Source organism: Rousettus aegyptiacus, unplaced genomic scaffold (genome assembly GCF_014176215.1).
Source record: "Rousettus aegyptiacus isolate mRouAeg1 unplaced genomic scaffold, mRouAeg1.p scaffold_m13_p_4, whole genome shotgun sequence".
NCBI classification, from domain to species: domain Eukaryota; kingdom Metazoa; phylum Chordata; class Mammalia; order Chiroptera; family Pteropodidae; genus Rousettus; species Rousettus aegyptiacus.
Window position 1 is genome coordinate 127,928,054 of NW_023416307.1, and position 26,137 is coordinate 127,954,190.

Genomic DNA, 26,137 nt, shown 5'->3' on the forward strand with positions numbered 1-26,137 from the left:
GTCATTTTTAAATTCGGATGCTTTTTCTTACCTTGTTACTGCCCCAGAGAATATCCTTTCAATAATCCTGTTTGACAAAGCTAAATGTAAATAAGAAAGTACAAAGCTAGTTAGAAATATGCTCCAGAAAGGCAGTACTTTTGGCAAATTTATTTTCAGTAGCTACAAACTAGGAACATAGTTAGATTTTGACTTATGTATAATTTACACTTTTAGAAAGTAAGAATTTGAGGTGACTCAATCAACCATTTAAAAAAGAACAGGCAAATAGATGTGCCTGATAGCTGGTATGTATTAACATAGTTAATTGCCAAGTTAGTTCTGAACATCTTGACAACTAAGACAAAAATATACTGAAGTTGTATTGATCTTGTTATCAAATAAGACAACTTTTCCTCTAAAACAAGACAAATTTTATACAAGCATTCAAGGGGATACTGACTGTCAGCTCCTAATATACTGAGTAAAACAGTGGAGAATGCTTTCAAGTAGAATTTTACAAAAGATACCAAACATAACAAAAACATACATTTCTTATATTCTTATTCTATAAAAGTCCAGGATATCACATGATATAATGTGTAATTTTTAGAAATTCCATCAGTTTTATTCAAAGAGAGAGATAATTATATCTTAAGATAGTATGTTACTTTTGATGATAGATCTTAAAGAATCTATAGCAATGTACCTCATTATGGGTTCAAAATAAACAAAGGCATTAATTTTAAAGAAAAGAAGATGACAATGGATCTCAGACCTAGGGATGTGGTGAGGACAGGAATCTGTTCTTTTAACAAGTGCCCTAGACAATGGCATACACACTAAAATTTCAGAATAAGTGATGAAGTCACTAGAGTTAGAGCTATCGACACTAACTCTTCTGCATAAAGTTTGATATAGTCAACAGAACAGGTAAATTAGTTTGGCTGAAGAATGTAGGGAATGTGGGTATCAATACAGCTGTGTCTGGCCACATACCAAAGCTTGAATAAGGACCCTCTAAACTTTGTTGAGCATTTTTTTTATGGGGTTAATAATTTGTACTAGATAGAAAAAAAGAGGACTGTATAGGAAAGGCAGGAATATTTAATTCCAATATTGAAGTCTTTTTGAAAGTCCTTTAAGATTTGGAAGGTTTAGCCTCCTAAAACTGAAGATTATGTTGTACCATTAAGAACAGGTTGGTGGGTGGGCAATTTTGTAGCATTTCAGAGGCCCCTTCCTTATGTAGGCCTAGATGCCTGCTTTTCTGGATTTCACCCCTTTAACATGCCTCTAATGAGTTGCTATGTATGGATATACAATATTTTGGTACTTAATGAGAATTATTGTTATATCAGTCAGAGAAGGTACTTTGGAGCCCATTGGGTTTTCGCATGATCTCTGGAAGCTGGATCATATTATACAGATGATCTGGCCAGTGGTAATTAGAAAGTGCACAGCTAATAAAGCTGACCCAATACTCCTTTGAATATCTCCATCTTTATGCTATTTTGGTGACAAGAAAGTTATGAGTACTTGAAGAAGGGAAGATATAGTACTAAAATGCTTAACAAATAAATACATTTGATTATTTCCTCTTGAAGACTGGTTGGCACCTAAAATTTTGAAAAGTAGAACCTTGTTTTTTAAATATGAAACTTCTATAAGACTCAACATCATATAGAATAAACCTTTTGTTAAAAGGTATACGAATAGTCTCAGATATGTCAAATATCTGAGTGAAATTCAATACATTTATTTAAGATTTGTACTCTGCTACATCTAGAAGGCTAAGGCTGATTTTTAAAAAATCAACAGTGCCTGAGGAGACATTTATGAAGAGAACACGGACAGTCTTATGAGAGAAGAATGAATGAATCAGTGTATCTTGGTGCATGGTTAAGAATATTAAATCAGCAGGTAATAGGTTCTAAGTTTACTACTGGTAAAAATGAAGCCAAAAGGGTAATAACATGTAATATGTAATATTTTTTTGTTTTCTGACAAAAGAAAGCACACAAAATTTATCTGCAAGGAAAATATCTTTATTCGATTCATCGTCAGAAAAACATCACTATAAAGACTTGCCAGTTCATCAAAACTAAGACTCTAATTGCTTACTTACCACCTAACCCCTTTTCCTATACTTGGCTTCTAAATAAAAAATTAGTATCTTCACACATTCTCACTTAAAATTCTCACTTTAAAATCCTTTAAAGAAGACCTGATTAGGTACAGAATTTAATAAATGGGAATTCCCCATAATGAGTAGGGACAATTTATATAACTCTTGTCTTCTTTAAAATAGTTAAGTCTTACCATCTATAGAAACACTCACCCTGGTCATTGTATCGAGACAGATCAGCCTGGCTGATGCAGAGGTCATGATCATTATCTAGCTCCCAGAATTTACAATAAATAACATAAAAATGTTCATAGGAGAAGTAGTCTGTGATTTGGTTTATATCTTCCTCTTCTTCCAAAAGGGCTAGAGTCTGAAATGGTATGAATAGAAGGAAATTTATTTTAAAATCATGAAAACCCAGCTTTGGCTATTATATGGAATCTAGTAAAATTTCATTTTAAACTGAATTAAAAATTTTGGTTTTGGTATCAAATCAGGAACTTTAATACGCAACCTAACTCCCTTTATCCAACTGATCAACCTATAAGCATTTATGTGCTCTGTAATGTGCTTAGCAAAGGGTTAGATGCTGGAGAGGACTTAAAAACAGGAAAAGGGAGGGACCATCACCAAGGGGACTACAGCCTATGAGAGGACCCCAAACTAGCAAGCACAGAACAGTTAGACAACAGGCTTATTACATGGCCCTAAACTGATATGACATCACTTTTAACTTTTCAAAGTAATGAATAGTGAGTATTTATTCTATTATGAAGAGTGAGCATCCACATACCGTGTTTGGTTTGGTAATGAAGCTTACTGTCAAGGTGACTTATGTATACCATTCTAAGGACATGTGGTAGCCTTGCATAGAAACATGGGGGCCCTGAACTAGAAGTAACCCTAGGTCTCTCCTGACTCATTGTGTACCCTGCACCCCTCAGGAAAAAAACAGATATAATGATTTTCAAACTAGAATTCTTATCATCAGCCAAATTATCATATAAGTGGGCAGGTAAATGAAGACATTTTTAGAAATAAAAGATTCAGAAAGAAAACTAAAAGAAACCATAAGAAAACTTATGAAACAGGAAAAACAAAATGAAATGACAAAAATAATATCAGATATATCAAAAATCACAATAAACATAAATGAGTTAAATCTCCCTATTACGAGATTTTCAGATTATGAAAACCAAACTCCAAAACAGATCTAGGTATATGCTGTCCAGAAGAGATAAGTCTAAAATAAAATTAAAGGGAATATTAAAAAACAAAAGATGGATAAACATATATTAACTAAACATATACTAGGTAAATTTTAACAGAAATAAAACATGTCAATATTATTGGAAAATAAAATGGAATTCAAGGTAAAAAACACGAAGGGACAAAGGTGGCTATTTCATAATGCAAATGTATTAACTTTGATAAAAAATATTTTCTAAAATGTAAATTCTGGGAAACCAAAATGCTTTGGCAAAATGAAAACAATATACGTTATTAATGGAAATCTATCCAATGGAAGATTATGCAGCCAGTAAAAATTATAAAATTTATGTAGAAACAAAGGAAAACCATGATATAGTAAGTGCAAAATAGAGAACACAAGATTGTACACACTAAAAACTATGTAAAATCCTAAATTCCAAATATGCATATGCATGAGACTAGAATAACATATACAAAAATGATATTAGTTGTATTAGTGATAAAATATGATTTTTCTTGTTTTCAAAACTTGCTTGAAGTGTTTTGTTTTAAAAAATGTTCTTTAATGTGTATAAAGTAGAATATGTACAATAAAACAAAACTTAAGAAGCAAGGAGCTCTCATTTTCATAAAATAAAAAAGATGGATAACTTCTGTTGTTGGTGAGTATGTAAGTACAATATAAAGTATTACCGGCTTTTAGGAGGGTAACTTGGCAGGATCTATCAAGCCGAAAATGCACATACCACTTGATCCAGGATTTCTCTTCCAATAGTCTATTCTAGAGAAATTCTTACAAGAGGAAAGTACAAGGGTGCCCATGGCATCATTGTAACAGGGAAATTATGAAAACAACTTGAAAATCATCAACAGAATAATAAGTAATTATAGACCGTATAGCCATGCCATATTATTATGCAGTAGTTAAAAGAATGAGATAGATTTATTTGAATCGGAAAGAAAAGAACATCAGGACATATTGTTAAGGAAAAAAATGTCAATAAAATAATTTGTATGGTCTCATAAAGTAAAAAATAAAACACCTCAAAAAAGCAGCCATACAAAATAAAACTGCATACTGCATGCATACATATATAAGAGAATAAAAGCACAGATAATATAGGTTCCCTCTAGAAAAGGGAGTAAAATGGCAGGATAAAGACTTCAGATTATTATTCTAGATATGTTCATGTTATTTGAACGTTTTACAACTATATATTCATGTACTAAGAGAAAGACTAAGGAGAAGAACAGGGAAGGAGACGGGAAAATCAGTCATGCTCTAGGGAACACAACACTTGAGTTCTGTTTCTAGTTCAGCCACTTATTTGCTGTTTGATCTTATCCAAGTTATTCAATCACATTCAGAGCTCAAATTTTATCGTCAGTAAAAAAAAAAAATGAATCATAATAATCATCCAGAAAATACATACTCTAATGTGCTTCAGAAATGTGAGAAATTATCATTCTTAAGGTGTAAGGCCTCTTTTATGAAATTATTGCCATCCCATATTATCAACTGGGAGCCCAAGCAGGCACCAGGCATTCAATAATTATTAATAATGACTGTGATATTATTGTTCGTTTTAGAATGAAATAAGTTTATATACCTATTATGGGCTGCTAATTTTGCCAAGTCTTCCTTACTTTGTCCCAGATAAAGACAGGAAAAATTAAGGGTAAATAAGGTTGTCTTATGAGCCTAAACTTCATTTGGTATAATTCATTTAAAATATTTCACTTCCTGTCAAATGTGAACAATTTTACTTCTTTTAGGTTAATATAGAAGCTTGAACAATCAGCATGAAGATTATCAGTAAAAGGCTCCCACTAGTGGTCAATGCATTCTTATAAAATAAATAAAATAATTGAATGAAAGTTCTCTTTCTTAAAAAAAAAAAAAATTTTAGTACTTTTCTCCAACAGGAGCTGGATAGAGTCATTGCTGAAAGGATTAAGTGGAAATTCCTTTTCCTATGCAAGACCCTTCCCAACCTGGCCCATCTCACCCCTCAGGCATTATCACTGGTCTCTCTCTCTGTGGAAACTTTAGTCATTTAAGACTGTTCTGCATGACACTTTTCACGCTTCTGGGCCTTTGCTTATGCTGCTTCCTCTGTCTGGAATTCCCTTTTCTTCTGATATTTTATCTTGTTAAACTCCTGATATCTTCAAGGTCAAGATCACATGCCAGTCCTTCTGTAAAGACTTTTCTGCACATTTATGATACATTTCTGTGGAATTTTTCACGTTGGGCGTGGTTGTACACTTTCCCTGTTTGCTCTACAATGCATGCTTTGATGTACATGCTTTTGCTCTACAATGCATGCTTGTTATTCACCTTTGTTCCCCCATCTCAGGTATCTGATAAAATGCTTAATGACTGAAATACTGACAGAGCTTTGTATACAATAAACACACCAATATTTGTTAAGTGAAGAATATTATTTAAATTGCTCTTTATATATGAATTCCAATGAGAGGCATACTTGCAAAAAGTTGCTTTTTCTTATCTCTGTTGAAGTAATTTTTCCACTCCAAGATCTGTTGACTGTGTAGAATATTCTCTGAATAACCTGGTTCAAAAACGAAAATAAAACCAAATGAAAAAATTAGGATATCTATTACTTTACCAAAGGTCATCTTATGAGTATACTTTGAACCAAGATAAGTTTTGGCTTTCTGATTGTGTCAAATGTCATTTTAGCAAAAATTAACACTCTATTTTAAAAATCCACATTTATAGAGACCAGGCAAAATGGCATAGATGATAGAAGCTTCACTCGTCCCCTCTTGCGACCACATTAAAGCTGAGATGGAAACACAGAACAAACAGCAAGCAGAGTCACCTGGGGATCTAGATGAACAAAAGCACTACAACTAGGGAGAGAAATAAGACATCAACCTGCAATGGTAGAAGGTAGGAGGGGGTGAAGATGTGAGGCTACCTGGTCCAAGTGGTTGAATGGGACAGAGGCTACGGCAGCGGCAAGCCGGCAGCTGCGGGTACCTCTTAAAGGGCCCATGTCCATGGCTGGACTTTCATGATGACAGACTTGCTGTCTCTGAGCACTAGCACCTGGTTGGCTGCATGGGGAGCACCAGGGACTTACAAGGGGACACTGAGTTGTCAGAGCGCGGGCCAGAGGCGAGGCTTTCTCCCAGGCAGAAATGCTGGTGGTATCCGTGGTTCCTGTGTTGAGCCCTCCACACTCCCAGTGTGCGGACACAGCGCTACCATAGCTGAGATGTCATCAAACTGGGTAACAGAGGCCACTCTGCCCAGAGGATTCCCTGAAACTCTGCCTCTCCCAACTCCGTGGCCCTACCCAAGCCACATCCAGTTGTGTCCTTGGTGAGTCCTATGTCCTTTGCTGAGCAGCTCTAAGACCCACGCTGGTGGCAGCTGAGCTCGGTTTCTGGCATGGCCTCTTGAGGCAACTATAAGTACAGCATCTGTGGATTGCTTGCTGAATCTTAACAGGTGCCCCAGAGAGACACAGCCTGGGGCTAAAGTTGGCCTGCAGCTGAACCCCTCTTAGGACTGTGCCGCTGCATACCTACTACACAAAGCCACGCTAATAAGACAGGGAGACTTAGGAGCTTTGCTTTGTAAATAGAAATAGCCACAGAAAGACAGCCAAAATGGGAAGACAAGGAAGCAGAAACCGTATGAAAAACAGAACAGAGATCCAGGAAAAATGGAGTCAAGCAATCTAACACATGTAGAATTCAAAAACACTGGTTATAAAGACACTCAATGAACTTAGGGGAATAATAGATGAACTCAGTGAGAACTTTAACAAAGAGATAAAAACCATAAAAATGAAAATTATAAAAGAGAACCAGTCAGAGATGAAGAATACATTATCTGATATTAAGAATATATTGGAATTAATAGAGTAGATGAAGAAGAGGATCGAACCACTGATAACAAGGATGGGGAAGCCAAGGACAATCAAAATGGCAAGAAAATAGAAGCCAAGTGGGAAAAAATTAAATGCAAGAACATCCGTGTCATAGAGGTACCTTAAGGAGAAGAGAAAGAATAATAAGTTGAAAACTATTTGAAGAAATAATGATGGAAAACTTTCCTAACCTGGTGAAGGAATTAGACATACAACCCCAGGAAGTTCAGAGAGTCCCAAAAAAGATGAACCCAAAGAGGCCCACACCAAGACACATTATAATTAAAATGCCAAAAGTAGATACAAAGAGAGAATCTTAAAAGCAGTTAAGAGAAAAAAAGAGAGAGAAAGCAGTTAATTACCTACAAGGGGCTCCCATAAGACTGGCAGCTGATTTCTCAAAAGAAACTTTGCAGGACAGAATGGATTGACAGGAAATATTTAAAGTGATGAAAACTCAGGATCTACAACCAAGAATACTTTATCCAGCAAAGCTATCACTTAGAGTTGAAGGGCAGATGAAGAGCTTCCCAGACAAAAGTAAGCTAAAGGAATTCATCACCAACCCATTATTACAGGAAATGTTGGAGGAACTTAAGAAAAAAAAATATGTATCAAAAACACGAATAAAGACTAGTAATAACTACAATCTTATCTCAAATGGAAAAGAAGTGTTCCAACCAAAGAGAAGGTGGCTGAATGGATAAGAAAACAAGACTCCTACATATGCTGCCTACAAGAGACTACTTCAGGTTAAAAGATACACGCAGAGTAAAAGGAAGAAGATGGAAAAAGATACTGCCTTGATGGACCTAGAGGGTATTGCACTGAATGAAGTCAGATAGAGAAAGACAAATACCACATGATTTCACGTACATGTGGAATCCACAGAACAAAATAAACAACAAAAAGAAATGGAGATAAATTCATACATACAGAGAATATTTATTAGCATCTGCCTCTATCATTCCAAGAATAATAATAATAAAAAAATGCTCACAAGTCTTCATTTCCCAGCTGCCTACATGTCACATTCTTTGTTTACCTTTCATCTGATACAGTGATACCTGATTCAAGTTGTACTTATTGGGCTGGATGTTTTGGAAGGTAAATGAGGTGAGGAATATATGCTGGGTTGGCTTAATAATTAATGGGTCAGAAGAATGACTGCTAATGTGTTATGATCCAAGAGGGTACTATAGCCTAATTAATTGAATTCTTGAAGAACTCTAGTCTCTCTAGAAAGTCAAATACGTCTCTTTCTCTGGAATAATTTATATCCTAAGTCTTTATTTGGGCATTAACAATTCTGTTGTTAGGTAACGTTTTAATGAGTTTCAAAGAAGTGAAACTAGAGAGAAATCCCTGGACAGGATGGGAGATGAGGGGATAGTAGCAAACATGCCTGAGATTGAGGGTGTGTGTGCTGTGGTGTAGGGGAGAATTGGAAAAGAAAGATAAGGCTACAGTCCAGGACATAAGAGGCCACAGTATATTCTTAACAATTTACCTGGGGTTATTTCCATGCATTTAATTTCACTGATCTACTCAGTTTTTTTTCCCTCCAAAAGGAAGCAGCGACAGGTAGAACAATTAAAGCAGCCTTTTTGGTACTTGGTTTTGATTTTGATTGTTTTGCGGTCTTGGTTTTATCATGGAAGAGGTTAGAACCTTTTAAAAAGCTATTTTAGTGCACAAAAACAAAAAAGGGAAGACATTGGACATCTATCCAAAAAAAAAGAAGCCTAATGAGGGACTAAATCATCATTCTGCTTCTGGATTCTTTAGCAAACAGAGTTATTCTCAAACAGAATAGGAAGAAACTAGCCTGAGGATGAAGATCCAGATATCTGCTGCCCAGCATTCCCCATCCCACCCCTCCATCAGTGCAAACTCCTCCTGACCCTTCAGAATCTATCTAGCTCAACTGCCAACTCCCAAAACAGGAAGCCCCAGAACAGGGACTAAGGTAGAGCTCTGCCTTTTGGGCTCCTGCTGTCACCTAAGTATCCTTCAGTCATCCAATGGATATATTCTAAACACTGGTACACGTAATGATCATCACCTCTGAACTCCATGAAACCAGGTTTTTCTTTACTTGCATCCCAGTACCTGACATGCTGCTCTCCATATAGCAGGTAGTCAATAATTTCTTGATAAATTAAAAAATAATTTAAAAAATTTCCAGCTACAGTTGGCATACAATATTATATTAGTTTCAGGGGGTACATACAGTGATTACACATTTCTATAATTTATGAAGTGATCACCCTGATAAAACTAAGTCCCCATCTGATATTATTACAGTACATTGAATATATTCCTTATGCTATACTTTATCAATTTGTGTTTCTTAATCCCTTCTCTTTTGCAACCATCAAAATGTTCTCTGTAACTATAAGTTTGCTTTTGTATTGTTTGTCCTTTTAGTTTGTTCTTTAGATTCCACATACAAGTGAAATCATATGGCATTTCTCTTTCTCTATCTGACTTGCTCCACTTAGCATAGTATCCTCTAGGTCCATCCATGTTGTTGCAGATGGCAATTTTTTTTTTATGGCTGAGTAATATTCCATCGTATATATGTACCACCTCTTCTTTATCCATTCATCCAATGGTGGACACCTAGATTGCCTCCATATAATGGCTACTGTAAATAATGCTACAATTAACATATGGGTTCACAAGTCCCTTCAAAGTAGGGTTTTGGGTTCCTTTGGATAAATACCCAGAAGTAGGACTACTAGGTCCTTCTTTATCTTTTATCATAGCCTTTGTTCTAAAGTGATTTTGGCTGGTATAAGCATTGCTATTTCAGCTTTTATTTTTGTTTTATTTTCATTTACATGAAATATCTTTTTCCATCTCTTTACTTTCAGCTATATGTGTCTTTTGATCTGAAGTGGTCTCTTGTAGGCAGCATATGATTGGAGCACTTAATCCATTTATATTTAAAGTAACTGTTGATAGATACATAGTCAATGCCATTTTATTCATATATTTTTTTTATTTCATCTTTTTCTCCTCCTCTTTCTTCAAGTACTTCTAACATTTCTTGTACTATTGGTTTGGTGTTGAACTCCTTTAATTTTTTCTTGTCTGGGAAGCTCTTTATCTGTCCTTTGATTCTAAATGATAGCTTTGCTTGGTAGAGTAATCTCGGTTGTAGGGCCTTGCTTTTCATCACTTTAAACATTCTGTGCCAATCCCTCTGACTTGCAAAGTTTCTGTTGAGAAATCAGCTGACAGTCTTATCGGAGCTCTCTTGTAGGTAACAGCTTTTCTGTGGCTGCTTTTAAGATTCTCTCTCTGTCTCTAATCCTTGGCATTTTAATTACGTTGTGTCTTGATGTGGGCCTCTTTAAGTTCATCTTGTTTGGTATGCTTTGTGTTTCCTGGGCTTGTATGTCTATTTTCTTTGCCAGATTAGGGAAATTTCCTATCATTATTTCTTGAAATAGGTTTTCAATTCCTTGTTCTCTTCTCCTCTGGTACACTAAAGATGCAAATGTTGGTATACCTGATGTTATGTCAGAGGCCCCTTAAACTATCCTCATTTTTTTTTTTTGATCCTTTTTTCTTGTTGATGTTCTGATTTGATGTTTTCTTCTACCTATCTTCTAAATTGCTGATCTGAACCTCCACTTCATCTAATCTACTGTTGATTCCTCCTAAGGTATTCTTCTTTTTAATTATTACTCTTCATTTCTGACTGGTTCTTTTTTGAGTTTTCTATCTCCCTTTTTATGTTTTCTGTCTCTTTAAGTTCTCACTGAGTCTGCCTATTCTTCTCCTAAGTTCATAGAGCAACCTCATAACCAGTGTTTTGAACTCTTGGTTGTAGAGCCTTGTATCTGATAGTTTGTTTGTGTCCATTTTGTTTAGTTATTTTTCTGGAACTTTGTTCTGTTCTTTCACCTGAGACATATTTCTTTGTCTCCTCATTTTGGCTGCCTCCCTGTGTTTGTTTCTATCTATTAGGTAGGGCTTCTGTATCTCCTTGTCTTAGTAGAGTGACCTCAAGGAGTAGGTGTTCTGTGGGGCCCACTGATGCAGTCTCTCTGGTCATTTGAGCCAGGTACTCTAGGTGTGTCACTTGTATGAGTTATGTGTGTGCCCTCCTGTTGTAGTTGTCAAGCCTTGGTTTTTGTGTGCATGTCAATGGGACAGATTGACCCTTGGGCTGACTGGTTGTGAGGATTGGCCAGTGACTATACTGGAGGAGCTGTTGTGCAGGGGCTGATTCTACGGAGCAGGATTTGCTTTTGCAGGGCTCTGGTGCCTGCCCAGTCTACCTTGTCCTTGGTGTATTGTTCTTGGTAGAGGCCCCAAGAGGTGCTCCAGCACAGTCCAAAGCCAGACACTGAGCATGGTGGCCCTGGGCCTCCTGGGGCCCTGCTGCAGGTCAAGTTCAGCAGCAGCCTGTGTCCTGCCCAAGGCCACCTTGCTTGAGCCACCAAACAATCCACAGATGGCCACCATCCACACTGGGCTTGGAGGTGCCTTGAGAGGCCCAGTTGTGAATCGAGGCTAGCAGCTACTAGTGCCAGGCTTGGGATGCTCATCAAGAGGAAGGGGTCTCGCCAAGGCCAGATGCTGCTTGTTTGGGTTTTGTGAACTTTAGAGGGATTTTAAGAAAGTCCGCGGCATGAGCCAAGACCAGACTTTTGTATGGAAAAGCCACTGGAATCTGTTTGGATAGGCCCATAGGTTGGGTGGGGTAGGATCTCAGGGAATCACAAGGGAGGGGCAACCAGTGTTAGTCCAGGTTGGTGGAGACTCATATGGTGGCTGGGAGTGGGGAGGACTCAGCAAAAAAGCAATCAATGGATTCTGCTAGCACTTCTGTCTGGGAGAAAACTGCCCCTCCAGCCTTTTCCATAAACCAGACAATTTGGTTCCTGTCTGTCCCTGTTAAGCTGCTGTCCTAGCACTAGAAGTCAGAGTGAGTGAGTCTGTCAACCAGTAAGTCCATTCATAGGCCCTTTAAGAAAAATATGTGGGACTCCAGCAGCCCTCTATCTCACTCAGCTATAATCTCCGCTGGTTTTCACAGCCAGAAGTTATGGGTACTTTTCTTCCCAAAACTGGAATTCTTGGTTGGGGAGTCTGGTGTGGGGCTGGGATGCTTTGCTCCTATGGGGGAAACTCCACAGCCAATACATACCTCCCAATTTTTAACCACCGCACACAGGTGTGGGACCAGCCTGTACAGCATCTCCAACCTTCCTACCAGTCTTTAAGGTGGCTTTCTCTATATGTCCTTAGTTGTAGGACTTCTGTTCAGCTAGACTTCAGGTGATTCTCAATGATAATGTTGTTCTGCAGTTCAGTTATAATTTTGATGTGATCATGAGGAGGCAAGCACAGTGTTTACCAATTCCGCCATCTTGATCAGAAATCCTTGATAAATTTTTTTTAAAAACTGAGGTATAACTGATATACATTATATTAGTTTCAGATATACAACATAATGTTTCAATATCTGTATGTATTGCAAAATGATCACGATAAATTTACTTAACACCCACTGTCATACATAGTTACAGAATTTTTCCTTGTGATGAGAACTTTTAAGATTTACTTTCTTAGCACTTTCAAATATGAAATACAGTATAATTAACTATAGTTGTTGTGTTGTACATCACATACTCAGAACTTACTTATTTTATAACTGGAAGTTTGTACCTCCTGACTCCCTTAACCCATCTCTCCCCAACACTCACCCCTGCCTCACCAATCTGTTCTTAGTATCTATGAGCTTTGTTTTTATTTTGTTTTGTTTTGTTTTTTAATTTTTAATTAAGTTTATTGAGATAACATTGGTTAATACAATTATATAATTTTTAGGTATACATTGTAATTTGACATCTGTATATTCTATTGTGTCTTTACTATCCAAAGTCCAGTTTCCTTCAGCTACCATATATTTGATCCCCTTTACCCACTTCACCCTTCCCCCACCCACCTATATTTGACCCCCTTTAATTGTCTACCTCCCTGCTCCTCCCTCACCCCTAACCCTCTGGTAACCTCTAGTCTATAGTTCATGTCCATGAGTGTTTTGTTTTTTTTAGATTCCATATATAAGTGAGATCATACAGTATTTGTCTTTTTTCAGTCTAACTTATTTTATTTAGCATAATGCCCTCAAGACCCATTGATGCTGTTGTAAATAGCAAGATTTCATTTGTTTTTCTGCCTGCATAATATTGCATCATATGGAATGTTTTTTATCCATTCATCTACTGATGGAAACTTAAGTTGTTTCCATATCTTTGCAATTAACATGGGTGCATATATCTTTTTGAGTTAGTGTTTTCATTTTCTTTGGATAAATACCCAGAAGTGGAATCACTGGATTATATGGTAGTTCTATTTTTAATTTTTTGAGGAACTGCCAAACTGTGTTCCATAGTGGCTGTACAGTCCCACCAATAGTACAGAAGGGTTCCCTTTTCTTCATATCCTCACCAATACTTATTATTTCTTGTCTTTTTGATAACAGCCATTATAATGAGTATTAAGATGATTATTTCATTGTGGTTTTGATCTGCATTTCCTTGATGATTAGTGAAGTCAAGCTTCTTTTCATCTACCTTTTGGCCATCTGTATGTCTTCTTTGGAAAATTGCTTGATAAATTAATGAGGTTTAAAAGTTATGTAACAAAGACGTTTGTGTTACATTTGTGATGAGGTTGGATTCATAGCCTAGTTGAGTAACTATTAAGAGTTTTGAATAAGAGATGGATGCCAACCCAAGAAAGGTTTCTAATTAGTATTTCACATAAAGTAGTATTGTCATGTATGATATATAGATAGAGTACATATAAAATATACAAAAAATAAAACAGGAAGGGTATATTCAAAATTATTGTGAATGATACTAATATAGTAATGTTTACTCGTGAGGAAAAAATAAGACTGGAGTGAAGATGTGATCATGATCCGAATGGCTGACTATCAGGTAGAAGAAGCAGCTGACTTTTCTGTGTTGTACTAGAGGGCAGAGCTAGATCTATTGGATAGAAATGCCTTTATACTGAAACGTTTCAATATAAGGAAGGGTTTCCTAAAATTAGCTCTATGAAGCAATGGGTTATATGCAGAAGTAAGGTTTCTTCTCACCACAATTATTTAAGCAGAAGTTGTTAGATTCCTGCATTAGGTGAGAGCTGGGAATACCTGGTGTCTAATTCCTCTACTGGCCCCAATCATTCAGACTCTGGCTTAAGTGTTTCAAGGAAAAGAATACGTCTTACTCAACACTATTCTTAGCACTAACTTGGCAGAAGTTCATATAAAAAAGCTGGAGGATTTTTAGCATGGAAATGACATATATATGAAATTAGACATTAAGAGTATCATTTATCACAGTTCCATGTCCCCTTTCTCAAGTTATGGTCAATTTTAATAAATATTATACCAGATTTTTCTTCATTGAACATTATTAGATTTTCATCCTTATTTTTTGATTTTGGATATAAATTTATCCAAATTTTTATCTAAATTTTATATTTATATAATCCTCAAAATTTTATATTACTTATGAAGGTACTGTGTTACACTTAAAATTATAAAACTTTAATCTGTATTTTTGCTTATTTTATTTTTTTATTTTTTGACAGAATGTGTTAAATTTGCAAATGTTTTACAGTTAAGCATTTCCTATTTTATCTTCTGCTAACCTCCTTATCTAATACTATTTAAAAAGTACCTGTATTCCATTTTTCCATAGTCTTAATGTCATTTAGTGGCCCCACATCATCAGCGCATTTATTGGTTTCCACATTACTGATTCAGCATTTTAACTTACCAAGGTAGGGTCACCATCTAGTGGTGACAACATGTAGCTGCTGGTTCTACATTATAATTTTCCCTTAACTTTAATCTACCACTTTTAGGTAAAAAAAAAAAAAAATAAGAAAGAAAGAAAAAGAAAAGCAAAAAAGCCTATTAAAAAATATAGAACAAAATTTAAAAATCAATAATAATAATAATAATAATAATAATAATAATAACAACAACAACAACAACTTTTACTGCCAATGAGAGGAATTTAACAATTTTCACCAAGGGATCTCTAGTCAATCTGACAAGACAATTTGAATCATAAGTCAGTTTCCTTTCTTTATCTTTATATCTATTGAGTTGGAAACCTCAATTTCACAATTACAGGTCACCAGGAATGGAAGCAAGTGTTTGTTGGATCTGCCAGATAGTTTCTGACAAGTGGACTGAATGCAGACAGAGAAATTACAGAGAGATTGCTCACTATAGATGACTTGAATACACATGAATATGCTTGAAGCATGGCTCTTCTGCTCAGCAGGGAGTGGTGAATGGATTCCTGATCCACTCTGGCTAATATAGCTCTGAAGAGTATTTCTTCATGGTCTTTTGCAGAATTTGGACTTTGAAAAGAAATCTATCTAGTAAAATCCTTTTCTGTTAAGAGGAAAAGTAATCAAGGAAAAAGAGGTAAGCAGTTGTTAGTGATAAGCAGTCTCCACCACAATTGAGTCATCTCAAGAAATATCAGTACCTTGTCCTCAACAATTAAAATATTGGAATTTCAGCCTGAAGTATGGATTCAGGCCAACCAAGACACTTAATACGTCACTAAGACACCATCTGAGCAAGCCACAGAAATATCTTTCCTGTCAGCACCAATGTTTATAAAGAAATATTTTCAGGCGCATTACTTATTTTAAAAACTCATGTGAGCACCTCTTCCCTCAAAGGTCAGCACATGTCAGTTAGGATAAGCATAGTCTTTTATTCACCGGCAATTTCTTTGCATGCATGTAAAACTGCAAACTCAACGGTTACAATTTTCTGGCATTTCCAGTTTTCATTTTCATTCAATATCAAGAGGTTTATTTCTCAATTGCCAATTCTTTACTGGAAATAAATAACTTTAGATGCAATCTCTTATTTGGGTAGTGATGTCCTTATTTGCTGTATGCCTAGTTGGTGCTCTGTTTTCCAGTCTAAAAACAGCTGATGAATTAATTAAACAAACAAAGGTTCCCCAACTTTTCTTCATTATATATGTGCCACACATAAGCTAATATTTGAGTAATACTGTGTTGGTAGTTTCTTCCAACTGTAGAGTAACTGAATAACTCTAGCATGCAAACAAAAATGTATTAATTGTTCTACAATGTATGCCACTGAGATTATGTAACATTCAATAGGATCATATGATAAATTAATTTTGCTTTTTCTGAGATTTTTTTTTTAACTCTGAGGCTGATCTTTGTAAGTAAATTGGAAATAGTGTGATCTTATCTCTCTTTGCCATGAGCAGAGTAGAAAATTATGCCTAATTTGGCCACTTCTATGCCTTTAACAACAAAAGTAATTAATTTCACACTATAAATCTTATTTTGTATTTGTTCTGGAAAAACTAACTGTATTGTGAAATAATGAAAAAGTTTCAATGACTTCATGCCATTGTTTGACCAAATTTCATGACTGAAAAGGCATGGGGAAGAACATATAACCAGTCCAATAAAATTCTGTTTCCAGATATTCACTGTGATACTTTTTATTTACACTTCTCTTTTTTGGATGTTAGCATGAAATTATCACAATAGCAGATACACTTAGTACATATATATTCATTCACCCTCTATATTCTCAGTTGGGTCTTGTTTACTATTTACGTTATGATACTGTTTTGATTTGCTCTTTTATCATTATTTCACCACAAGCAGTTTACACTTCAATGACTACCTGAGTAATGGGTTCATTTTTGTAAACTGGGGATAAAGCAGCATAATAGTATTAAAATATAAATTTTAAAAATGTAAATAATAAATGTAAATGCCATGAAAATGTCTGCAGAGATAATTAATTGTATTTTGTTAATTGACCAATGTAGTTCTTTCTGTTCAACAGTTAACATAAATAGAATTTCTCAGAAAATGTGAATTATATGTGAATAAAACTGTTCATAGCTTTTCACTTTGACATCAAAACTTCCTGAGGACCACTTGCTAGATGACCACAGACCATCATAATTAAATGCCAAACTAGAAAGTATAGAGAAAGAAAATTTATTTCTATTTTATAATTCCATTCTTTAACATCTTTCCTAAGAATAAATTTCAATAAAAAGTTCCTCTGTAGAGAGTATTTTCTGAATTGGTAGAAAGTTGTATTAGATTATTTCTAAGATCCTATCCAACTCTTAAGATTCTAAACTATGCTATTAATATGTCCTGAGTTTATAGAACAGTCAGCAATCAGAACCCAGTAATTCTGTTTGGTATTGAAGCCAGAGTTAATGAGCAGAATTCTTAAGCATGAATAATTTAACTTATTCATTCCACAAATATTTACTGTGTCTCTGTTATGTGCTAGGCACTATTCTAGGTATTGGAGATACAGCAGTGAACAATATAGACAAAGTCCCCGCTCTAATGTAGTTTATATTATAGAGAAGGAGATGGACAATAAGCAAACAAAAATTTTACATATCAGATAATACAAGAGTTGAGCAGAAAAATAACGCAGAACAAAGGAGTAGAGAGTGTAGGGGGAGGAGACAGAGGGAGAAGAAGGCTGAAGAAGGCAGAGAGTGACCAGGGAAGGCCTCAATAAAAAAATATCTGAGCACACATCCGGATGAAGTGAGGAAGTGAGTCATGCGGAAATCTGTAGGAAGAATGTTCTAGGAAGAAGAAAGAGTAAGAACAATGTACCTAAGGCAGAAGTTGGCTTTGGGCTGTTCCAGGAACAGCGAGGAGGCCATTATGGCTGAAGCAGAGTGAGCAAGGCATAGGGCGGAAGGAGATAAGATCAGAGAGCAGGGGATGTGAGGGTGTTGGGGTGGAAATGGAGGATTAAGGAGAGTCTTGGCAGGGACTTTTGGCTTTTATTCTGAATGAAATGGGAAACCACTCTAGGGTGTGAGAAGAGGAGTGTTGTGTCTGACTCACATTTTCGAAGGATAACTCTGCCTTGTGGAGACTGGACTGTGGGGCAATGTGGGTATAAGGAGGAAGGCCAATAGAAGGAATCCAAGTGAGAAACAAGGTCACTGGGCCTGGGTGATTGTGGTGGAGGTGATTTAGTATACTGTACTTAAAAGGCAAAAAAACCCTTCTGAGATAGTCTTAGATGACAGTGACACGTTCTGGCTCAAATAAAGTCTTATAAAGTTTTATGATACAAGGGGACCAACCTAAAAGTAAAGAGTAAAGTTCCTACAGATAAGAAAAAATGATAATATTCTGTAACTTAGCAGAACCCAACAAATCCATGGCCAACAAAAAGTACCCTAAGAATGATAGGGTCTTTCTCAGAGGAGACGGCCCTATTTACTGGGGGATCTGAGTCAGAGGCAAGAGCCATCACACTTGAGTGTGGATGTGAATGTGAGGTGTGCCTGGGGCTCATCTTTGGAATTCCTCCAAACAGAGAATTAACCTGGCTGCAGTGTGCACTGTGGGCCTGTGAGTTCTCACTCATAATTCATGCCTGTGACTGATCAAATGAGGCTGTATATGACAAACAAAAAAAGAGAGCACCTCACAAAATAGGAGACTGTGATCACGTTATTTTAAATTCTTACACAATGTGTTTTCTGATTACACGAAAGCTATCTCTTATTATTATTTACGATGAAGTACTATAGACACATCTTTTTCTGGGAAAGGTTGTTGAAAATTCTTTCCGGTATTATTTGCAAATGCTAAAGGTCAACTGGGTATCAATATTTATGACAGCAAAAGGCATACCTCCTAAGACCGGAAAGAATGAGTATGTTACTTTAATTTCCTCTTAAGCATTGGGTACATATAAGAAGGGAAATAGGTATAAATAATAAATTCAAATTTACTTCACCTTCCTCCTCCTTAGGAAAATCGGTATAGCCCAAGTTACTTTCTGCATAAAGATCTGAAAGCCTGGATACTTGATAGTGATGAAAATGAGACTTATGGAGTTACGTTAAGAATAAAGAACTTGGCCTACCGTGGTAATGTAGCGGGAGTGGAATTCTGGAGCATCTTTCAGGAACGTGAGGCCAGGGTGTGTATCCACCACGTCCTGAAAAAAAAACAAAATCAAAATTAAATTAAACACACAAAAACCCCACTAAAATGTCTATAGAATTTTTCCTTCCTGTAGAATAAGCTGTGAGTTGAGCAAACTTGCTACTGTAGAATACTGAACAATGCATTTTGAAGTTCTGTTATTAAGTTCATAAACATTTAGAATTGGTATATCCTGAACTGATCCTTTTATTATTCTCTAGCAATATGTTTTCCTCTAAAAATGACTTGGATATTAATGTAGCTATGCAGATTTTTGTGTGTGTGTGTGTATGGCAAAACCTTCCAAGTAACATAAAATTCATTCTCCCAACAATTTTCAAGTGTACAGTACAATATTGTCAATCACTTGTACATTGTTGTACAACAGATCCCCAGACACCCCTCCCCAATCCTGCATGACTGAAACTACACCCACCAAACAACTCCCACCCCCTGCCCCCAACCCCTAGCAATCACCATTCTTCTTTCTATTTCTGTGAGTTTCATTACATTAGATACCTCATATAAGTGAAATCACACAGTGTCTTTTTGTGACTAGCTTAGTTACCTAGCATATGTCCTCAAGGTCTACACATGTTGTCACATGCAATTTTTTTTAAAGGCTAAATAATATTCCATTGTAAGTATATACTACATTTTCTTTATTCATTCACCTAGTGATGGATATTTAGGGTGCTTCCATCTCCTGGCTATTGTGAATAATGCTGCAATGAACTAGTGGCTGTACCATTTTCATTCCCACCAACAGTGCATAAGTGTTCCAATTTCTCTACATCCTCGCCAAGACTTTTTTTTTTTTTTATAAATAACAGCCATCCTAATGGGTGTGAGGTGGTATCTCATTAGTGATGTTGAACATCTTTTCATATGCTTGTTAGACATTTTATCTTTTTTGAAGAAATATCTTTTCAAGTCCTTTGCCCATTTTAAAAATCAAGTTATTTGTCTATGGGAGAAGATATTCGCAAACACCTCCAATAATGCATCAGTATCCAAAATATATAAATAACTCATACAACTCAACAACAAAAAACAATCTAGTTAAAAATGGGCAGAAGATCTGAACAGACACTTTTCCCAAGAAGACATACAAATAGCCAACAGATATATGAAAAGATACTCAATTTCATTAGCTATAAGGGAAATGCAAATCAAAACCACAATGAGCTACCACTTCACATCTGTTACAGAATGTTTATTATTAATAAGACAAGTAGTAACAAGTGTTGGAGAGGTTGTGGAGAAAAAGGAACACTCATACATTGCTGCTGGGAATGTAAACTGGTACAGCCACTACAGAAAACAGTATGGAGGTTCCTCAAATAATTAAGAACAGAGTTACCATATGACCCAGCAATCCTTCTGGATATCTACCAAAAAACTTGAAAATATTTATTCATAAAGACATATGTGCCCCTAAGTTCACTGCAGCGATATTCATGATGGCCAAGACATGGAAACAACTGGAGTATCCTTCAATAGATGACTGGATAAAAAAGATGTGGTACATATACACAACGAAACACTACTCAGCCATAATAAAAGATGAAATACTGCCATTTGCGCCAACATGGACGGATCTTGAGAATACTGTGTTAAGCAAAAATCATGGAAAAAGTCAATAACCATATGATTTCACTCACATGTGGGACATAAAACTTAAAGCGACAAATGAACAAACAAGACAAACAAACACAAACCCATAGACACAGACAACAGTATGGTGATTACCAGAGGGAAAGGGGAATAGTGGGGAGAGGTAGAGAAGGGTAAAGGGGGTCAAATATATGGTGATGGAAGGTGACTTGACTTTGTGTGAACACACAATGAAATATGCAGATGATTATAGAAATGTACACTTGAAACCGCTATAATTTTATTAACCAATTTCACACCAATAAACCTTAATAAAATAAAAAAATCTATGACTAAAAAATAAAATCAGGTTATTTATTTTTTGTTCTTGTTATTGAATCATAGGAGTTCTTATATATTCTGGATATTTACCCCTGATCAGATATGTTCACAAATATTTGTTCCATTCTGCAGGCTGCCTTTCACTGTGTTGACTTTTCTTTGCTGTGCAGAAGTTTTTAAGTTTGAAGTAGTCTCACTTGTCTAATTTTGCTTTTGTCACCTGTGCTTCTGGTACCATATCCATGAAATCACTGCCAAATCCAATGTCGCGAGCTTTTCCCCTATGCTTTCTTCTAGGAGGTTTATAGTTTCAGGTCTTATGTTTAGGTCTTTATCCATTTTGAGTTAATTTTGGTATATGGTGTAAGATAAGGGTGTAACCTATTTTTTTGCACGCGGATATCCAATTCTCCCAACACCATTTTTTGAAGAGACCATCCTTTACCCATGGTGTACTTTCGGCACCTATGTTGAAGATCATCTGACTATATGGGCTCTCTGTTCTGTTCCATTGGTCTATATATCTGCCTTTATGCCAGTAGCATACTCTTTTGTTGCTGTAGCTTTGTAGTGTGTTTTGAAGTCAGAAAGTGTGAAGCTTCTCGCTTTGTTCTCCTCTCTCAGGATTGCTTTGGCTATTCCAGGGCCTTGCAATTCCATATGAATTTTAGGACTGTTTTATCTATTTCTGCGAGAAATGTCACTAGTATCTTTAAACAGCTTTGTTGAGGTTTAACTGATATATAAAAAATTGTACGTATTTAATTTGATGAGTTTGAATATATGCCTACACCCAGGAAACCATCACCACAATCAAGGTAACAAGTACATCACCTCCAAAAATTTCCCTGTGCTTTTTTTTTTTTGTAAGAATACTTAACATGAGATCTACTCTTTTAACAAAATTTTAACTGAGCAATACAGTTAAAATTTTTAACTATAGGCACTGCTATACAGCAGATCTCTAGAACTTATTTATCTTGCATAACTGAAACTTTATACTCACTGAATAGCTCCATGATTACACTTATATCTGAAACGGTCAAACTCTTAGAAGATTAGAACAGAATGGTGGTTACCAGGGACCTGAGGAAGGGGACCAATGGGATTTTGGTAAGAGACTGCATTGATCTGTAGATTGCTCTGGGTAGTATGGGCATTTACAATAGCCTTTTGATCTATGAACATGAGCTGTCTTTCCATTTATTTGTAAGAGCTTCGTTTTGATTAGTTACCATTTTATATCTTTTTCTCTCATTTTCCTTTTAACCTATCTTCGTCTTTATAATTAAAATACATTTCTTTCAGGCAACTTATTATTTGGGCCTTTTTTGTCTAATCCTTGCCTTTTGGGGGTATTCACACTATTTAGATTTAATGTGAATATTGATATGGTTAAGTTTAAGTCTATCATATTGCTCTTTGTCCAGTCCATTCTCTATTCCTTTTTTACGCTTTCCTTTTTTGCCTCCTTTTGGGTTAACTGAGTATTTTTTATGATTCTTCCATTTTATTTCTTTTTCTTTGACTTATTGGCTATAACCTTTTGTTATTTTAGTAGCTGCATCAGAGGTTACAGTACACATCTCTAACTTACTATAATCTACTTTCCAGTGATGTTATACTACTTTATGGATTATATGTGAACAGAAAAATAGTACAGTACTTTCATTTCTTTTCTCTCAGCCTTTATGTTATTGTTCTCAAACTGTACTTAAACATGTTATAAACACCAAAATACATTGTCGATATTTTGTTTAAAGAGTTATCTTCTAAAGAGATTTAAATAATAAAAAGATCACATATATTTATCTATGTAGTTACCATTTCTGGAGCTTTTCATTTCTTTATATAAATTTGTATTTCCATCTGATATTAAAAAAAAACACATTTTTTTGTAGCGCATTTCTGCTGGTGATGAATTCTTTTGGCTTTTCTGTGTCCAAAAAAAAAAAAAATATTTAATTCGCCTTCATTTTTTGAAAGATATTTTCACTGGGTGTAGAACTTTCTAGGTTGAGAGTTCTTGCCTTTCAGTACTTTAAAGATGTTGCTCCACTAGCTTCTGGCTTGGACTGTTTCCCAAATGAAATCTGCTGTCATGTTTGCCTTTGTTCCACTCTATGAAATGCGACTATTTTCTCTGGCTGTTATTCAGACTTTATTACTGGTTTTGAGCCATTTTATTGTGATGTGCCTTAGTATAGTTTTGTTTCTTGTGCTTTGGGCTTGTGGAGCATCTTGGGTTTGTGAGTTTACAGTTTTTACTAAGTATAGAAAAATTTGGGCCATTATCTCTTCAAATAATTTTTCTGTTCTCTTGCAATGCAAATCCAGTACTAACTATCCATAGTTAGTACAGATTTCACAGGTTAAGGGCACAGTCTTCCACAAGACTCCTCTCACTTCAGATGCCAATTGTAACTCTAGGGTTTCTAGGCCACCCACATTTCTGACCACTGGATATACATTTGGGGTTTCCAATACCCTTTCTGCTTGAACCATGTGCCCAAACAACCCACAAAACTAAGGAAGGTGCTATAATTACCATTCTATTATGAAGGTACAAATCAGGCCCAGCCAGATATGAGACCAAACCATGGAGTTTCTGTGTCCTCAGGACATAGTCACTCTCCTAGCACATAACTGTATCATTAACCAGGGAAGCTCAATTGAGCATCAGTGTCCAGAGTTTTTATTGGGTTTCATTATGTAAGCATGACTGATTGAATCATCGACCACATGACTGAATTCAATCTCCATGCTCCTTCTCTTCCTTGGAAGTCGGGTTGATAGCACCTGGCTGAAAGCATCAACCTTTTATCACATGGTTGGTCTTTCTGGTATGGCAAGCCCCCATTCATGAAACTATCTAGGAGCAACCATGAGTCACCTCATTAGTATAAATTCGGGCATGGTTCCAGGGACCCACCATGAAAAACAAAGACACTCCTATCATTTGGGAAAATCCAAGGGTTTAGAAACTCTGTCCTAGGAACCTGGGACAAAGACCTGATAAATTATTTTACAAGTTAGGTTGCTTGAAGTGAGGTCCCACAGCTCACTGATGCTCTTCTCATTTTTCTTTAATTATTTATGTCTTCCTATCTCATTTTGGAGTTTATTTTTTGTCTTTAAGTTCACTAATCATTTCATTTGCAATGTTAATGTGCTGTTAATCCATCTGGTGCATTCTCCACCTGACACCTTTGTTTTCATCTCTACAAGTTCAATTTCGAACTTTAAAAAATCAGTTATGCTATCTGTTTTAATGTATTTGTTTGCTAATTCTAATATCTGTATTAGCTGTGTTTGTCTCAATTCATTTTTATCCTTATTATCAATTGTATTTTTCTGCTTCTTTGCATATCTGATGCCAGCCATTATGAATTTTACCTTATTGAGTGCTGGATATTCTTATGTTCTTATAAATATCCTAGAGCTATGTTCTGGGATGCTAAATTACTTTGAAGTCATTTTATCCTTTTAGGTGTTGCTTTTTAGATTTGTCAGTCAGTACCTAGCAGTGTTTAATCTAGGGTTAATTATTCCCCACTAGTGAGGTAAGATTCCTATGACTAACTCTACCCAAGTCTCTGGAAAATTTCTTGAGCATTAGGACTAATTGTCTTTGAGGGTGTGGTAGAATTTCCTTGTGAAACTACCTGGGCCTGGTGCTTTTCTGTGGGGTAGTTCTTTAAAAATATTTCTACTTCTTCTATAAAAATTAGTCTGTTAAGTTTTCAAAATCAAATGGGGTCAAATTTTGGTCATATGTATTTTTCTAGGAAATCATCCATTTCATTTAGGTTTTCAAATTTATTTCCATAGAGGTCTGTAAGATAGTCTTTTATGATTAAAAAAAAAAATTTTTTCTTCTGTTTCAGTAGTTATTTCCTTCTAGTCATTCCTTATTTTGTATATCAGTGCTTTCTCCTTTTTTCTTGATAAAATTAGCTAATTATTAGTTATTTTGTTAATACTGTCCCCAAACCAAGATTTCAATTTATTAAAAGTGCTGCTGTTTTTTTATTCTCTATCTTTATGTTCAAAATTCTCTGTAATTAACAATTAAAATATTATATACATGTGGCATAAAATCAGGGAGCACACAAGAAAAAGAAATGTTCTATCAGCCTACCCCAACTATCTTTAGCTCAATTTCCTTTCAATCATTTATAATTTTATTTCAATTGTTGGTTGCTCTATAATTAAAAATAAACTTAATTGTAATTTAGGTATAATTAAATACTGTTATAATTTCTTTAGTGCTTTATCAACTTTAGAAAATATTATTTTTTGCTAGGGAAGATGAGGATTTGGCTCATTTATACTGTACCACTTTAATTCCCTTTCTCAATATTTGTGGTTATTATTTTAGTTTTTATATTGATTATCTTTGTAAATTACAAATTTTATGTGTATATATATATATATATATACACATACACACACGCACACACACACACACACATCTAACTCTCACTCCATTAATCTTAGTGCCTTAATTTCCCTTCCTTTATATAGGATGATTATAATAGCACCCTAACCTTTATTTTGTCTTCTCCCTCTTTTTTCCCTTTCACATTTTATTGGCAGTATTTTGACATTTACATTGTTCAGGTTCGCATTGTTCAGGTTCTTTAACTACTACTCTGTAACCACAATAAAATTTCCTATAGTTTATATGTTATACACTAAAATATTTTATAATATTTTGAGTATATAAATACTGTTGAATGCTAGGTAAAGCAGTAATAAGGAATGCATTTCATTTCTTATTGGGCCAACATCATGTCCCTTGGGGCATTCAAAGGAAAAATGTTCCAGGCATTGAGGTTAAATAGACTTTCTTTTCTTACTCTCCATCAGTTGTTTATAATCATGCCATATTTCAGTTTGCTGCATGCTTCATGTTTAATAC

General features: G+C 35.5%; 1 protein-coding gene across 5 annotated transcripts in view; it reads right to left on the bottom strand.

Moving 5' to 3' along the window:
- The window catches only part of PPP2R3A (protein phosphatase 2 regulatory subunit B''alpha), a 151,377-nt gene that overhangs the window by 45,328 nt on the left and 79,912 nt on the right, over positions 1–26,137 (bottom strand). For all 5 annotated transcript variants that reach the window (XM_036219782.1, XM_016140354.2, XM_016140355.2 and 2 more), the window contains 4 exons: positions 19,214–19,288; positions 5,809–5,895; positions 2,321–2,477; positions 32–80 (listed from right to left, as the gene is read on the bottom strand). In XM_036219782.1, the coding sequence (XP_036075675.1) occupies positions 32–80; positions 2,321–2,477; positions 5,809–5,895; positions 19,214–19,288 (368 nt within the window). The remainder of the gene's footprint in view (positions 1–31; positions 81–2,320; positions 2,478–5,808; positions 5,896–19,213; positions 19,289–26,137) is intronic.